Genomic DNA, 16,531 nt, shown 5'->3' on the forward strand with positions numbered 1-16,531 from the left:
AGTTATGAAATTTTTATTAAAACGTTTCTTACGTACCATTATATGGCTGGGCTGCAAAAATATTCCTTGCGGGCCACAAGTTTGACATGCTTGTTCTAGCTGGTCTGTAAATACTGAGCCTGCACAGCTCTGATCTTCTTGACCCCAGTCTCCTGCAGGGGTCAGCCTGTGGGGGAGGTACCCAAGCCCATGCAGATGGATGGAAATACTATTTTGTTTTTGTCTTGTTTTGTCTTATAAGGGGTTAAAAGTAGTTTTCACATTTCTTTCATTTCTGAAGATTTTTTTGTGTGTGAATTCTGATAATTGTATAGATTATTGTCATAAATGGAAACTTTTTCTTTTCAGATAATATGGATGCAAGTGAACTCAAGCAGTTTTTTGAGACCAACTATTCTCAGATATATTTCATCTTCTATGAAAATTTTATAACACTGGAAAATAGTTTGAAATTAAAAGGTAAGCATTTCTACAAGTTTTTTTTTATATACATTTTTTTTTAATGTTCAGGTTTTCTTACATCTCAAACTCAGACTGCTGAAAGCTGCACCCATTCTCTTACCTCCCAAACCTGGCTCCCCTGACCCTATCCCTAACCCTCCAGGGTCCCACTGCTATAATGACAGCTCATGAACTAGACTCAACATCCTGAACACATCTTTGACTTCTCACTCTTGCATCCCTTTTCCTTATATCCGTGAAGTGCCTTTTGAACACCCAGGTATAAGTTCTTGCTGGGCAGTAAAAACACAGGGACTGGAGCTTGGGAAGGAGAGGTACGACCATGCTGTTGTAGAGAAAGAATGGCATTCAGGGATTTGGGGTAATTTCCTCTTTTATTGGGCAAAGAGGAAAGATAAAGGGGTAGTGGGTGAGGGGAGGGGTGCCAGGAAAGTTTTTTTGTCACAGATGCCCAGAGAAGAGCTGCAAAAAGGTGAGTAGCAGCAGGACTAGGAACTGATAGCACAGCGAAGAGGCTGTCACTGACTAGTGACAGAGAAGTTCTAGCAGAATAGTGGGAGCAGAATCCGAATAGAGAAATGAGTAGCTGGGTGGTGAGACCATGAAGGCTACCGGTGAGAATACCACTTTTGATGAAGACAGAGGATTATATCTCAGGAGTAGCTTGGTCATGGGGAGGTTTTAAAGGATGCATTTGCTTGTTTGCAGGCTGAGGAAAGGGAGATAGCGGGTGGTGCAAGGTAATGGGGGAAGTGGGTTGAGACGGGCAGGTATAAAGAGGACATGGAGAGGTGTATATAGATGCCCTGATTGCTTCTGTAAAACCAGAGGCAAATGTCAAGCATGGAGGGGAAGGAATTTGGGGCGAGGCACCGTGGTGGTCCCTGACATATAGCAGATGGCTCAGACTCTTACAGAATGCTCCAGGTTCTAGTAGGTCATCAGACATGGGCATGTGCCCAGATACCAAGTATTTATTTTTGTTTTTCAATGAATTGCTCTGTTTCCCCCCCCCCAACCCTGTGATTTATAAACTGATATAAATCTTGAACTTAAAATTATTTTTCCTCAAATTGGTAGATATTTCAAATATGAAATAATCTAGTTTTCTAGGTTTGCTCCACTTCACTTTCTTTTCATAGGTGTGTGGAGGAGAATAGTGTAATATTATGTGCAATCAAAATAGCAAAGGAAAAAATTAAAATTTCATATCTTAAAATAAACACCCTACAACCTAATAACCCCATTATAAAGGGTCCTTCTTCCCTCCCTACTCCCCCTTTTGCTTTCTCTATCTTTTAGAGAAATATAGCTGTTCAACAATGTATTAGTTAGTTTGTGCTGCATAGCAAACCATCCCTAAATCGAGTGCCATAACATAGCAGCTAGTCATTTACCTACAATTTTCTGGGTCTGTTGGACAGTTCTTCTGGTTTAGGCTAGCTCATGCCTCTGATATCAGCTTATGGTTGGCAAGCTATTGACCATGTTGCCTTAGTTCTCCTGCATGTGGCCTTTCTTCCTCACCATTCCAAACCGGCTCAGCCATAGGACCTTGCATTGTCCAATCCCTCTATTTGGAAAACATTTCCCCCCAATTTTTTACCCCCAAATGTTCATGTGGCTCGCTCCTTACCTCTTTCATAGCTTTACTCAGATGCACCTTATCAGCAAGGTGTTCCCTGACTTCACTAGTCAAAATTGCATACCACCTTTTTTGGCACTCCCCATCTGCCTTTCTTACTGGTTGTCTTACTTATTCATAAGCTTCCTTAGGGGTGTTCTTTTTTGTTCACTTCTGTATCCTCAGTTCCTGGAATAAGCCCTGACATAGAGACATTCTTTAGTACTCATTCAATGAGTAAATGGTGTTACTTAATAGAGCTGTGGGGCCCTAGCTGGTTTGGCTCAGTGGATAGAGCGTCGGCCTGCAGACCTAAAGATCCCGGGTTCAATTCCGGTCAAGGGCACGTACCTTGGTTGCAGGCTCCTCCCTGGCCCGGGCCCTGGTTGGGGCTCATGCAGGAGGCAACCAGTCAATGTGTTTCTCTCACATTGATATTTCTCTCTGTCTTTCCCTCTCTCTTTCACTCTCTCTAAAAATCAATGGGAAATATCCTCGGGTGAGGATTTTAAAAAAGCAAACAAAAACATAGAACTGTGGGGATTCAGTTAGATCAGGGGTCCACAACGTACAGCTGCTGCTTGTTTTTATAAATCAAGATTTACTGGACACAGCCATACCCATTCATTTATGTATTGTCTATGGCTGCTTTTGCATTATAACAGCAGAGTGAGTGGTTGCAAGAGAGGCCTGAAAAGCCTAAACTATTTATTATCAGGACCTTTATAGAAAAAGTTAGATGGTATATGCTAAGCAGTTAGCACAGTGCTTGGTACATAGGTTGGACAATAAATGTTAACTACTGCTGTAGTTGTTATGATTTTTATTATTGTTATTATCAAAAGCACAGTGCAGTTGCCTAAAGAGATATATGAGTTTTTATAGTTATTTCTGCTCTATGCCTATTCATTTCACAAAATTAGAAGTATTTCTTTGTGTGTTTTTTACTGTGCATTCTATCATAATTTGACCTCATAAGTAACTAACTGAGAAATGAATAAATTACCTGTCAAGGGTTGATAACAACTTGGAAAACATGGAAGCTGTGTTTAAGGATCAGCTTTGCTAGAAGTGGGCGCAGGCCGTCTGGCTTGGTGGTCCATCTGCATTCCTAATACGGGCACTACTTCCCGGCATTATTTGAAAAAGTAAATGCATGTTGATGCTTAAATGTTTTAAGATACCTTTTAACATGTTTTTAATATCCTAAAATGTACACATTGTCATGATAACTAATTTTTTAATATATTCCAGGGAATAATAAGTCACAAAGGGAGGAGCTGGACTCTATTCTCTTTCTTTTTGAAGTAAGTGTTTGTTAATTCATTTAGCTTTTAAGGTTCTTGTAGAAAATATGTTATTTTAGATCTTCAGTTTCGCTTGAAGACAAATAAAATTGTTGGACGTGTATCCCCTCCCTCTCTCCTTCCCTCTCTCCCTCCCCACCCTTCCTTCCTCCCTCCCTTCCTTCCACTTTTACAAACAATGCTGCAAAGAATGTTCTTGTGATTTTTTTTTTCTTTTTGCAAACATGTGGGAGAATTTTTCTGTGTGGTTACCTAGACATGAAATTATTAGATGGAAATGTATGCACATTTTAAATACTGATATTGCCAAATTGCTTTTTAAAAAGGTCATATAAACTTATATGTAAACTTATATGTAAGTCTTATGTAAATTTCCTAACCAACACTGGAGATGATTTGTCTTTTTCATATATGCAAATTGACATGTAAAAACACACTGTTTTTAATATATATTTTTCTGACTACTAGTGAGGTAGCAATCTTTGTATGTGTCTCTGTGCCCGTGTGTGTCCATCATATATTCTCTTCAAAGTTGAAGCAGCATTTGGGTTTGATTTTTGATCTCACGTGCTTTTTTGTCCAAATGTATTAAACAAGCGGCCAGATTATTGATACCTTGTGAACTATACCAGAACCAAATTATACCAAAGTATAGGTTCTGCAGGTTAATTGTTGATTATCTAGAAGTTATTCAGGATTTGAAGATACTTGTGCTTAGGTTAGTGTGTGTTTGCTGCAGAGCTTGCTGGAGAGGGAGGCCAGTGGAGGAAGGCTCTCCATGGACTTTCTGGGTTTGTGGACTAAAACAGAGATGGAAATCTCCAGCCCGGGGCTTAGCTCATGGCTGTTGCTCAAAACTGTGGCTCCCCTTTCTCTCCTTTGAGGGCTGTACTCATTCCTCAGAGTAACAGACATTCATTCACCTCATATTCGGTGGTTATTGTATTTCCTGTGGCAACCCTTCTGTGAATGAAATCTGTGCAGAGTCGTAAGATGTGCAAGGCAATTCAGGGGTGGCAGCTCCAACTTTATTTTGAAGTTGCTCCATTTATAGTATTTCTTCTACAGCTTAAAATATGTATCTACTGACTACCATTTGTTTAATTAATATAAATTATGTTACTTATGTAATAGCTGATGCATTTACTAAAGAATTTATAACATGCACATTTGAAGCATAATGATCAAGCCCATACTTTTAAGCCCCTCACCTCCCCCAGTTTAGATGCTCTTCCTTGATCCCATCCTTTCTCTCCCCTAAAGGCAACCACTCCATGCATTTTTTTCATTCCCTTTCTTTTTTTTTTTTTTTTTTTAAATATATTTTATTGATTTTTTACAGAGAGGAAAGGAGAGAGATAGAGAGAGTTAGAAACATCGATCCGCCGCCTCCTGCACATCTCCTACTGGGGATGTGCCCGCAGCCCAGGTACATGCCCTTGAGCGGAATCGAACCTGGGACCCTTCAGTCCGCAGGCTGACGCTCTATCCACTGAGCCAAACCGGTTTCGGCCCCTTTCTTTTTAAAGAATGATTTTACCACAAGAATGTGTATCCCTAAACGATGCATGTGTAGTTTTGTTTGATTTTGATTGTGATAAAATGGTCTCATATGGTACACAATCATCTTTGGCTTGCCTTTTATATTCAACATTATTTCTAAGATGTTAGAAAGAAGGCAAGCCCCCAAACCAGGGGTCCTGGCAGAGCACAAAGGAGCCAGACAGCAAGGCAAATACCCTCACTCCTGCAGGAGGGTGTGCAGCCAACACAGGGTCTGGTAGACACGCACACTGAGCGGGCAGTCTCCTGGGAGGGAGCCGGGGTGGGTGGGAGGGGGGGTTATCCCTGACTCACGCCATCTGTCTCTCACTCTTTATTGGTTAGAGTTTAGGCTCACATTCTTGTGCAATTGGTTAATATAAAGGAAAAAGGGAGGAGTTGATCTTTGCTGTTTCAAAATGGCGGCTGCCTAAACTCTCTTGACAGAAAAGATTACTTGTTTATTCTCACAAAGATTTATTCATGTTTCTGAATTTAGTTCTGGTTCATTCATTTCATTCCCACTGGATTAAATGAATATATAGGATTTTTTAATTCCAAAATTTTGTCTATAGATTTTTTGTTTTGTTTTCTTGGTAGATAGAATGTCAGTGAATAATGACAAGCTTGCTGGTTAGTTTGTCTTACTGCACTGGCTCTTTAGTACATTGGTAAATAGACATGATAAAGGTGGTCATTCTGTTTCTGATTTAAAGAGAGTTTCATTAACATTTCATCATTAAGAATAATGTTTTCTGTAAATTTTTGGTTAGGTACTTTGTCAGGTTAAGGACATTTGTTTCTATTCCTAGTTTGGTAAGATTTATAAAAAAATCATAGATGGGTTTTGAAGTTTTTGAGTGTTTTTTCCTTGCATTGTTGTGATAACATATGATGATTTCTTCATGAATATTAATGTGATTAATATAGTTCAGAATTTTTGGGAGGCTGATATTTTGTTTGCATTTTTAGATCTATGTTCACAACTGAGGTTGGCTTAAACGCTCCCTTCCTCATATTGTTTATGAATGATCCTGTGGTAAAGGTTATAGAGCCTGTTGTAAAGCATTTCTTCTTGTTTTTAAATCCTCACCCGAGGATATTTTTTCCATTGATTTCTAGAGAGAGAGAGTGGAAGGGAGGGAGGCAAGATTGAGAGAGAGAGAGGGAGAGAGAGAGAGAGAGAAACATCACTCAGACAGACACATTGATTGGTTGCCTCCCACACATGCCCCAACCAGGGCGGGGATCAACCTGAAACCTAGGTGCGTTCCCTTGACTAGGAATTGAACCTGTGACCTTTGGTGCATGGGGGTTGGGGAGCTCTCCCCAGGATGCTCTAACCACTGAAGAACTGGCCAGGGCCATTTCTTCTTTCTTTGTTCTGTAAAATAGTTTGTATAAAATTGCAATGGTCTGTTTCTGGAATGTTTTTAGTCTTTTCTTTTTTTTTTTTTTTTTAATATTTTAATAATTTTTATTTCTTAAAGTATTACAAAGAGTATTACATATGACTCCTTTTTTCCCTCCCTTGACATTCCCCCGGCCCCTACCCCCCGCGCCCCCCCGCCCCGTGTCTTGTGTCCATTGGTTAATCTTATATGCATGCATATAAGTCCTTCAGTTGGTCTCTTAATCCCCCCCCCAACCCTCCCCAGGCTTCCCACTGTAGTTTAACATTCTGTTCAATGTTGCTCTGCTTCTGTATCTACCCCTGTTCATCAGTCCATACTGGTCCCCTTTATTTGTCCCAACCTCACTGGAGTAATCTCAACCTCACCAGGGCCGTCTGAGCCTCACCAGGGCCGTTTCAACCTCACCGGGGCCGTCCCTACCTCACGGGGGCCATTTCAACCTCACCGGGGTCGTCCCTACCTCACGGGGGCCGTTTCAACCTCACCGGGGTTGTCCCTACCTCACGGGGGCCGTTTCAACCTCACCGGGGTCGTCCCTACCACACCGGGGCCGTTTCAACCTGACCGGGGTTGTCCCTACCACACCGGGGCCGTTTCGACCTGACCGGGGCCGTCCCTACCTCACGGGGGCCGTTTCAACCTCACCGGGGTCGTCCCTACCACACCGGGGCCGTTTCAACCTGACCGGGGTTGTCCCTACCACACCGGGGCCGTTTCAACCTCACCGGGGTCGTCCCTACCTCACGGGGGCCGTTTCAACCTCAACGGGGTTGTCCCTACCTCACGGGGGCCGTTTCAACCTGACCGGGGTCGTCCCTACCTCACGGGGGCCGTTTCAACCTGACCGGGGTTGTCCCTACCACACCGGGGCCGTTTGGACCTGACCAGGGTCGTCCCTACCTCACGGGGGCCGTTACAACCTCACCGGGGTTGTCCCTACCACACTGGGGCCGTTTCAACCTGACCGGGGTTGTCCCTACCACACCGGGGCCGTTTGGACCTGACCAGGGTCGTCCCTACCTCACGGGGGCCGTTACAACCTCACCGGGGTCGTCCCTACCACACCGGGGCCGTTTCAACCTCACCGGGGCCATCCCGACCTCACCGGGGCCATCCCAGCCTTACCGGGGAAACAGGAAGTTTGGCCCTCTGTCCCCTGCCGGCGGCTCCCCACCAGACAAAATCTCCAGGCGTTCCGGGTGGTTGAACATCCAGCACTCCTGCCCTCCACCAAGTGCACAGACTGCCTGTCTGCTGTCCCCCAGCGCCCCACAAGAGACTGGGACCAGTGGGCATGTTTGTGCGCTTACTGGTACAGCACTTCCACAGTGCCGGCCGAGTCAGGCCCAGCCCTGGCTGGCCCCGGACCCGACTCTGCCCCCCGATTGCGTCCCTCCCAGATGCAAGGAGCTGAAATCTGCAGCCTGCTGGGATGGGCTCTGTACTTGGTGCCTCTGCACATCCTACTCAGTCTCAATGCGCTTCTTTCTATGCGAGGAGTTGAAATCTGCAGTTTGTTGGGTTGGGCTCTGTACTTGGTGCCACATCCTACTCAGTCTCAATGTTCTTTCTCTCCTTCCAGTTGTAGAGCTTCCACTGGGCCAACTTTCCCATGGTTCTGTATGATAGGTGTTTGTCTGATATTTGGTAGTTTCGATGTTGTTGTGTGAGGTAGCACGCACAGGTCTCTTCCTTATGCCGCCATCCTGATTCTCCTGGGTCTGCTTCTTGAGAGTGTCTCCCATGGCTGCGAGCAGTTGAAGTCTGCAATTTGTTGGGATAGGCTGCAAAAGCGCAGGTGGGTCTTTTTTGTGCACCTGGCACAGCTTGGATGGGGATGTAAATTGATTAGGGCTGAGACTCAGGGAGTCGCCATGGCGGAGCAAATAGCACTGGCTGAGTCTCCGCGGCCCCTTGAATCTCTGCCAGGGCTTTGTGTCCCCCAGTGCCGGCGAGCAGCTGTGCAACAGAGTCTCCCTCGCTTTCTGATGGCTGCAAGGCCGTGCTGCCTCTCCCCGTAGGGTCTGGTGCCTCATGATCCCGCCTGAACCAGCTCAGTGGATTTGAAAGTTTGCAGAAGCAAAGGCGTTTCTACTTGTGAGTCTGGCACAGCCCAGATGGGAATGTAAATTGCGTAGGGCAGGGTCACAGGGAGTCGCCGGGGCGGAGACTCAGCCGCCCCTTGCCTATCCAGGACTCCAGGACTTTGTGTCCCCCAGTGCCAGCGAGCAGCCGAGCGCCAGAGCCTCCCTCGCTTTCTGACCGCTGGAAGGCCGTGCCGTCTCTCGCCTTGGGGCCTGGGGCCTCAGAGACCCGCCCGAACCAGCTCAGTGGATTTGAGAGTTTGTAAAAGCACAGTCATTCCCTCTTGTGCCTCTGGCACAGCCCTGAGGGTAGGGCGGGGGTCACAGGGAGTCGCCAGCGTGGAGGAAATAGCGATGGCGGCGTCTCCGCGCCCCTCGCCTCCCCGGGACACCAGGACTTCTTGTCCCTCAGTGCCGGCGAGCAGCCACGTGTCAGAGCTTCCCTCGCTCTCCAACCACTGCAAGGCCGTGGCCGCCTCTCCCTGTGGGATCTGGGGCCTCAGAGACCCGCCCCGAGCAAGCCCAGAGGATTCGAGGGTTCGTAAAAAACCGAGAATCCATTTGCAGCCCGCGTGGCGTGTGACTGCGTACCTCTGGTTTTGGTGCTTCCGTAGCTCCCACTCAGTCTCACTGCGCTTCTTTCTTTTCCTCCAGTTGTAGATCTCCCACTGGGCCAACTTCCCCATGGTTCTGAGTGGCGGTTGTTTACTTCATAGTTGATAGTTTCAATGATGCTGTGAGAGAGCAGCACACACAGGTCCGCTCCCTACGCCGCCATCTTGGTTCTCCTGTTTTTAGTCTTTTCTAGAAAAGCCATGTGAAACTGATGCATTTTGTTGTTGTTGTTTTAATGGAAATACTTTAACCACTCATTTAATTTCTTTAATAGTTTTAGGATTATTTTAGTATTCTAGTTTTTTTAAAAAAATACATTTTATTGATTTTTTACAGAGAAGAAGGGAGAGGGATAGAGAGTTAGAAACATCGATGAGAGAGATCGATCAGCTGACTCCTGCACACCCCCCACTGGGGATGTGCCCGCAACCAGGGTACATGCCCTTGACCGGAATCGAACCCAGGACCCTTGAGTCCGCAGGCTGATGCTCTATCCACTGGGCCAAACCAGTTCGGCTAGTATTCTAGTTTTTTATTTTTTTTTGATTCAGGTTTGATAAATTATGTATTTTTCTAAGAATTTGTTCTTATCGAAGTTTCCAGTTATTTGCATGATCCTTCTTTTAGGGGTCATAATCTCTTCAGTTTGATCTACTCTAGATTAATCTTCAATGTCTTCAAACAGTTGTTATTGATAGTAGACACATTATTATTAGTAGTAGTACCAGTAGCAGTAGCAGTAAAAGTATTCGTGTTACACTTTACAGGTGTAATTTTATTAAATCTTCTAGTTGCCATTGTAACAGTTTTAAACTCTGCTGTCAGTTCAGTTGTTCCTTTAATGCCTTTTCTCTCTGGCTTCTCTTACAGTCTTTTTCTTAATCTTTGGTGTTCTGCAGTTTTACCACAAAATGACTAGATGAAGATTTCTTATTTTGCTTGGTACATATGTGCTTCCTGTATTTCTGAATTTAAGTCTTTTGTAATTTCTGTAAAATTCTCAGCTACTGTATTCTCAAGTATTGACTCTTTTCTATTCTTTCTGGCCATATTTTCTAGGATTCTTATTTAAAACTAGTGGCTTGGTGCACGAAATTCGTGCATGGGAGAGGGGATGTTCCTTAGCCCGGCCTGCACCCTCTCCAATCTGGGACCCCTTGAAGGATGTCTTACTGCCGGTTTACAGGGATTGGGCCTAAACCGGTAGTCGGACATCCCTCTCGCAATCCGGAACTGCTGGCTCCTAACCGCTCACCTGCCTGCCTGCCTGCCTGATTGCCCCTAACTACTCTGCATGCCAGCCTGCTCGCCCCCACCTTCCCTCCCTACTGGCCTGCTCACCCCCATCTGCCCCCCTGCTGGCCTGCTCACTCCAAACTGCCCCCCGCTGTCCTGATCACCTCCAACTGACCCCCATTGATGGCCTGCTTGCCCCCAACTGGCCCCCCTGCTGGTCTGCTTACCCCCAACGACCCCACCCCCCACCAGCCTGATCACCCACAACTGCCCTCCCCTCTTGGCCTCTAACCGCCTCTACCTTGGCCCCACCACCATGGCTTTGTCCAGAAGAACGTCCAGAAGGTCTCCCAGTCTAATTAGCATATTACCCTTTTATTAATATAGACTAGAGGCCCGGTGCACAAAAATTTGTGCACTCTAGGGGGTGGGGTGGGGTCCCCCAGCTCGTCCTGTGCCCTCTCGCAGTCTGGGACCCCTCAGAAGATAACGACCTGCTGGCTTAGGCCTGCTCCCGGGTGGCAGAGGGCACGTCCAATCCCTAGGTGCAGCCCCTGGTCAGGCTCAGAGCAGGGCCGATTGGGGAGTTGGGGCGCCGCCCCGTCATGCACAGAGCAGGGCGGATCGGGAGGTTGTGATGCCACCCTCAGTCACGCTCAGGGTAGGGCTGATTGGGGGGTTGGGGTACCGCCCCCTGTCACACTCAAGGCAGGGTCGATGGGGAGGTTGCGGCGCCACCCCCTGGCACTCACAGAGCAGGGCCGATCAGGGGGTTGGGGTGCTGCCCCGTCACTCACAGAGCAGGGTCGATCAGGGGGTTGGGGAGCTCCCCCCTGTCACTCACAGAGTAGGGCCATAGGGGAGTTGGGGCACCGCCCCCTGTCACACACAGAGCAGGGCGGATCAGGGGGTTGGGGTGCTGCACCCTGTCACACTCAGGGCAGGGCCAATGGGGAGGTTATGGCTCTATCCTGTCACACACAGAGCAAGGCCCATGGAGGGGGGTTGGGGCACCACCCTCTATCACCCATAGAGCAGGGCCGATCAGGTGGTTGGGGTGCCGCCACTGTCACACTCGGGGCAGGGCCGATGGAGAGGTTATGGCTCTACCCTGTCACACACAGAGCAGGGCCGATCAGGGGGTTGGTGCGCTGTACCCTGTCAAACACAGAGCCGCAGGGCAATCAGGGGTTTGGGGAGCTCCCCCCTATCAGACAGAGAGCAGGGCTGATCAGGGGGTTGGGGCACCTTCCCCTGTCACGAACAGAGCAGGGCAGATAGGGAGGTTGTGGCCCCGCCCCCTGTCACACAGCCGCAGGGCGATCAGGGGGTTTGGGCGCTGCCCCCTGTCACGCTGATCCCAGTGCCCGGAGCCTCGCTGCTCTGCTGATCCCGGTGCCAGGAGGCATATTACCCTTTTACTATATAGAATAGAGGCCTGGTGCATGGTTAGGGGCCAGCTGGTTTGCCCTGAAGGGTGTCCTGGATCAGGGTGGGGGTTCCCAGTGGGGTGCCTGGCCAGTCTGGCTGAGGGGCTGAGGGCTGTTTTCCGGCTGGCGAGTGACTGAAGCTCCGAATGCTCCTTGTTTTCTTTTTTTTTTTTTCTTTTATTCTGGGCCAGCTTTAGCTCTGAGGCCTCGCTGCTGAAAACATCGATACAAAGTTGCGGTCCGGCTGGCTTTCAGTCTGGCTGGTTTCTGGGGTTTTGTTTAGTTTCTTATTTGCAACATAGTACATAGTTGCTTAGAGTTGCAGCTGAGAGGCTGGCAAGTTAGGTGGGGAACGTTGGAGTCCGCAGTCACTGAAGCAAGCAAGCCTCCCTGCTCGCTTCAGTGCATGGCTGCTGGCCGCCATCTTGGCTGACAGTTAATTTGCATAAGGATATGCTGATTAGCCAATGGGAAGGGTAGCGGTCGTACGCTAATTACCATGTTTCTCTTTTTTTAGTGTAGATTCTTTTTTTTTAATGCAAAAGCAGTTTTATTTATACACACACTAATAAAGGAAAGCAGTCTTCCGCCAAATAAAGATCTAGATTCTTATGTAGCTGATTTTGGGACCTACTACAGTGCGAAGACTTGCTTAGTTGCCTTCAGATGTTAGGTCTATTTACTTAACACTTAAGCAGGCTTTTTCTTCCTTCTGCGCCTGATCCTTACAATATTTTAGCTTGGTTTGCAGTTTTTTTGTGCTCCTCTTCTGTTCTTTCAGGTACTTTCCCATAAATTCTAAGACATCACGTTCTTTGTTGGCAGAAGCTGTGGTCTTCAGGTCTACCAGGAGCGTGATTAACTGGTCTTCCATTCCAGAGCACACTCTAGCGCTCTTATGCTGGTTCCCCAATTCTCTATCTCAGGCCTCTTAAACACTGGAAGGCAGATTTTATTCCCACGTTTTCCTAGATATTCTAGGAATTCCTTTCCATTTTCCCTCTTCACATCAGCTTGGTCTTCAAAGAATGTGGCAAAACAAGGTTGTACTGATTCGTCAATGGAATTATAGGCCATAGGTAAATAAGCATCACTGATGTGCAACTCATAAGATAGCACTTTATTCATAGCAACACTACACTCTTCAGGGAGCCGTGGTTTGTCTTCCATCTCAGCTTTAGGAAAACCAGGCCTAAACTCCTTTTATTAATATAGATTCTTGATCTGTCTTCCATGTCTCTTAAGCTTGCTTTTATCCTCTCTTCCCTCTATCTCAGCGGTTCTCAACCTGTGGGTCGCGACCCCTTTGGTGGTCGAACGACCCTTTCACAAGGGTCGCCTAAGACCATCGGAAAACACATATATAATTACATATTGTTTTTGTGATTAATCACCATGATTTAATTATGTTCAATTTGTAACAATGAAATTAGGGGTCACCACAACATGAGGAACTGTATTAAAGGGTCGCGGCATTAGGAAGGTTGAGAACCACTGCTCTATCTCCTGGTCATGAATTCTGGGTAATTTCTTCAGTTCTCCTTTCCAGTGCACTAACTCTCTTCATTTGGGTTTAATCTGTTGCTTAAACATTCTATTGAGTTTTAAATTTCAGTGATTCTTTCTCCTATTTTAACTTCTTTTGGTTTGTAATTCATATGTGGCTGGTTGCTTTTGATAGTCTCTTGATCCTTATTCACTTTCAGACATCTTTTATTTTCTTAAACATTTAACATGCAAAATTAAATGTCTGTATCTAATCATTCTAATATCTGAAATTGTCTAAATTTGTTGCTTATTTCTGCTGTCTCTCACAGTGACTTCTTTTTTTGAATGTTTTGTGATATGATTTTGAAGTCAGATTTAATCAAGTGTAGATGTAATCTGTTTTAATACTTTTTTTTTTCCTGGAGGGTTTTGTCTTTGCTTTTGCCAGAAGTCTGGGAGTGCTCTTGATTGGGATCACTGTTGCTCCATTTGAGGGTCCTGGTTTATTAATGGAGTCTCAGGTTCAGCTTCTCAAACTTCCCATGTGATGGGAACTGGGATCTGGAAGGCACAGACATCTATGGATTCTACTGTGGAATTTTATTAGCTCTGACACCCTGCACTGTTTTTCTTGAGCTTGTTGCTTACAGATCAAGTTTTGGTTCACTTTCCTTTTGCCACCTTTCTTCTTCCCTTCTGCTTTGTCTCCTACTATTTTTTAAGTTAGTTTCCCTATGTCCTTCAAAACCTAGAAATGTTTTGAGAATTGCACTTGCTGTCACCGATCCCAGGCCTAGTTGTTCTCCAACAGGATAGCCCATCAGAGACCCTTGTCCTATACCTCCCAAAGAGGAAGTTTCAGTACCTTCTCCTCGTGTCCAGAAATTCTAGATTAGGGAGGGTGTTATTACAGATGCATTACCAACTACAGAGGATTAGTTGCCTATATAATAGTGTTATATTGTAAATCAAAAGACGCCTTAATCAATAAGCCAAATTTATTTGGAGTCCTGTTCATTTTCGCTTTCGCTAGCTGTAGCAGGCCCAGAGGAACTCTTGCTTCTCAAATTCTGGGGCCCAATATGGTGGAAGTCTTTTCAATTTATATGTTTTTCAGCTCTTTGTTTTCCAAATTTGGAATGAGACTTCCGGACCTTCTGAGAAAAAGTCCTGTTTGCTGGGACAGGGCCGTGAGACCATATCTCAAGGCCTGGCCTGGCGCCAGCACTACCAACTCTGTCTGGGGCATAGTTTATGGCGTCTCTGGAATAGGAGTAGTCTTATTTTCCCTATTATTTAAGCAAGCAAATGTTTACATAAGCCAGAATATCAGGGTTAAAATTTTAAACAGCAGTTTTTACCCAAGGCGGAGGTTACTATGCTTCAATAGAACAAACATATTATCAAAGCTCATAGAATTTTCAATTTGCCTAGTAAATGGGAGTGAACAATGAACCTGCATTATTTTTGTTTATCCTTATATTCTCTCTCTGTATCTGGCTTTAGAAGGTAATTTTGAATCGTTAATGCTAAAAATTAAGTAACTTCATTGCTACTTTCTATAAGTTAGTGCTGTGTAAAGAGATGGGTTATTAGGATTTGGAAGTAAATACTTATCAAGGTGTGCATAATTGGGAAAATCTTTCTGTTAAATCACAGAAGGGATACTGTATAAAGATACTTATCAAAATAAAAAATGGATTGGAAGAAAGCATAAAGTTAAGAAGGCATTGCCAGTGTAAGAAACATTCAAACCTGTAGAGAAATTTTGTGAGTTTTTATGAGCCAAACTGAGGACAATTGCTGGGAAGTAAAACCTCAGTGGATTGAGATAATGCTCCAGAGAAAGGCAGTTATGCATCTTATTTTATACATTACAATCCAAAGAGAAGACATAAGTGGGTTACATGAAATCCATTGGTGATAGATTAGGGAGGCAGGAGAAGAAAAAGGAGTGGGGGGAACACCTAGGGTCCGATAAAAAATAAAACTATAGACACATACTTCTTTTACATTGGTGAATACAGTATAGTTAACAGTCAATAAATGAACACAGTAACAATGAGGTGACTTGGTGCCTGTGCTTTGAGGGGATGGGGCGGAGGGACATTCTAAAGGTATGTTATGGTAGATGCAAAAAGACAATTGACATGTTCCATTAAGGGAAAGATTGACTTCTGTTAGGGATAAAATAATGCCTTAGGACATGACTACCTGCCATGAACTGCTTTAATTAAAAAGTTTTACTTTTAGACCATCTTAATGTGGTTACTGTAGGTCTCTGAGTTTGTAAGGCCACTGTGCAGGCCTTCCCTGAGCTTGTCAGGTTTAGCATGTGGCCCCACTTCGTCCACAGCATGAAAGAAGAGAGCATGTAAGGATACCTGCTGTCTGCCTTTGTAAGTCGGGCAATCTGGAAGGGAACCTTTGAAAAAGGAAACAGTAGTTTTTAGATATGGGAGATACTGGAGACATTACAGTGCTCTGATAAAGCAAGTGATGTGCAGTCAAGGCTGCCAGGCCAGTTCAAGTTGCAGTTTCAGGCAGTGAGCAGACCTTTCTGTTGCCTTTGTCTCCAGTGGGAGCATTTGTACCCCTTGGAAGTTGACCTCCAGCTATCTTTGCTCCTGGCTTCAAATCTGTATATCGCTTAATGTTTCTGTTGTAGCTGGTTCGTGGAGATGTTAATCACATTTTTTATTGAGGTTATGACTGTCTAATTTTACTCTTTTTTTGAAAACATTTTATCTGTCATTGCTGTGTGTTTCAAATGGGAGTGGGGGACTCCATAAAATGAATTTACATTGTCATCTTGACTAGAATGTAAATGTTTTGCATGGGCCATCCTGTTTAATCCCTTCCATCTTAAGTAGATTCTGTCTTGCCAGTTTTTATGGATGGAAGAATAGGACCTTAGTGGTTTGAAGTGACTTGTCCAACATTGTACCAGTATCAAGTGCTACAAAGAGATATAACCTCTGTCCAACTCTAGAACCTATTTCTTTAATTCACTACTGAAACCAGACAACGAATGGGTCTTGTGCTGCCTGTCACTACTTGAGCCAATTCAACAAAGAGAGGATTGAATCATATATGATCATTTATTCCAATACTGCCAGCATTATGGGAGAGCAGCAGGTCATCCACAAAAATCTGCACTGCAACCCTCCATAAGCCAGCTGCTTATTTTGGGTAGGACAAGGTTACACGGGGAAGCAGGAAATAGGGGCTGTGGTAGGACTCCATTGTTTGGGCAACAAGGTTGTTAATCTTTCCATGTTAGTAGGCAGTTCTTGAATGAGAATGGACTGTATTCCAAGATTAACTG

General features: G+C 45.2%; 1 protein-coding gene across 3 annotated transcripts in view; it reads left to right on the forward strand.

The window, feature by feature from the left end:
• RALGAPA2 (Ral GTPase activating protein catalytic subunit alpha 2) overlaps positions 1–16,531 on the forward strand; it is a 294,845-nt gene that overhangs the window by 22,306 nt on the left and 256,008 nt on the right. For all 3 annotated transcript variants that reach the window (XM_070419823.1, XM_070419824.1, XM_070419825.1), the window contains exons 2-3: positions 349–459; positions 3,341–3,393. In XM_070419823.1, coding sequence (XP_070275924.1) covers positions 349–459; positions 3,341–3,393 — 164 coding nt within the window. The remainder of the gene's footprint in view (positions 1–348; positions 460–3,340; positions 3,394–16,531) is intronic.

The sequence above is a fragment of the Myotis yumanensis genome, unplaced genomic scaffold, assembly GCF_028538775.1.
Source record: "Myotis yumanensis isolate MYYU_CA2020_CCGP unplaced genomic scaffold, mMyoYum1.0.hap1 SCAF_7, whole genome shotgun sequence".
Lineage (NCBI taxonomy): Eukaryota > Metazoa > Chordata > Mammalia > Chiroptera > Vespertilionidae > Myotis > Myotis yumanensis.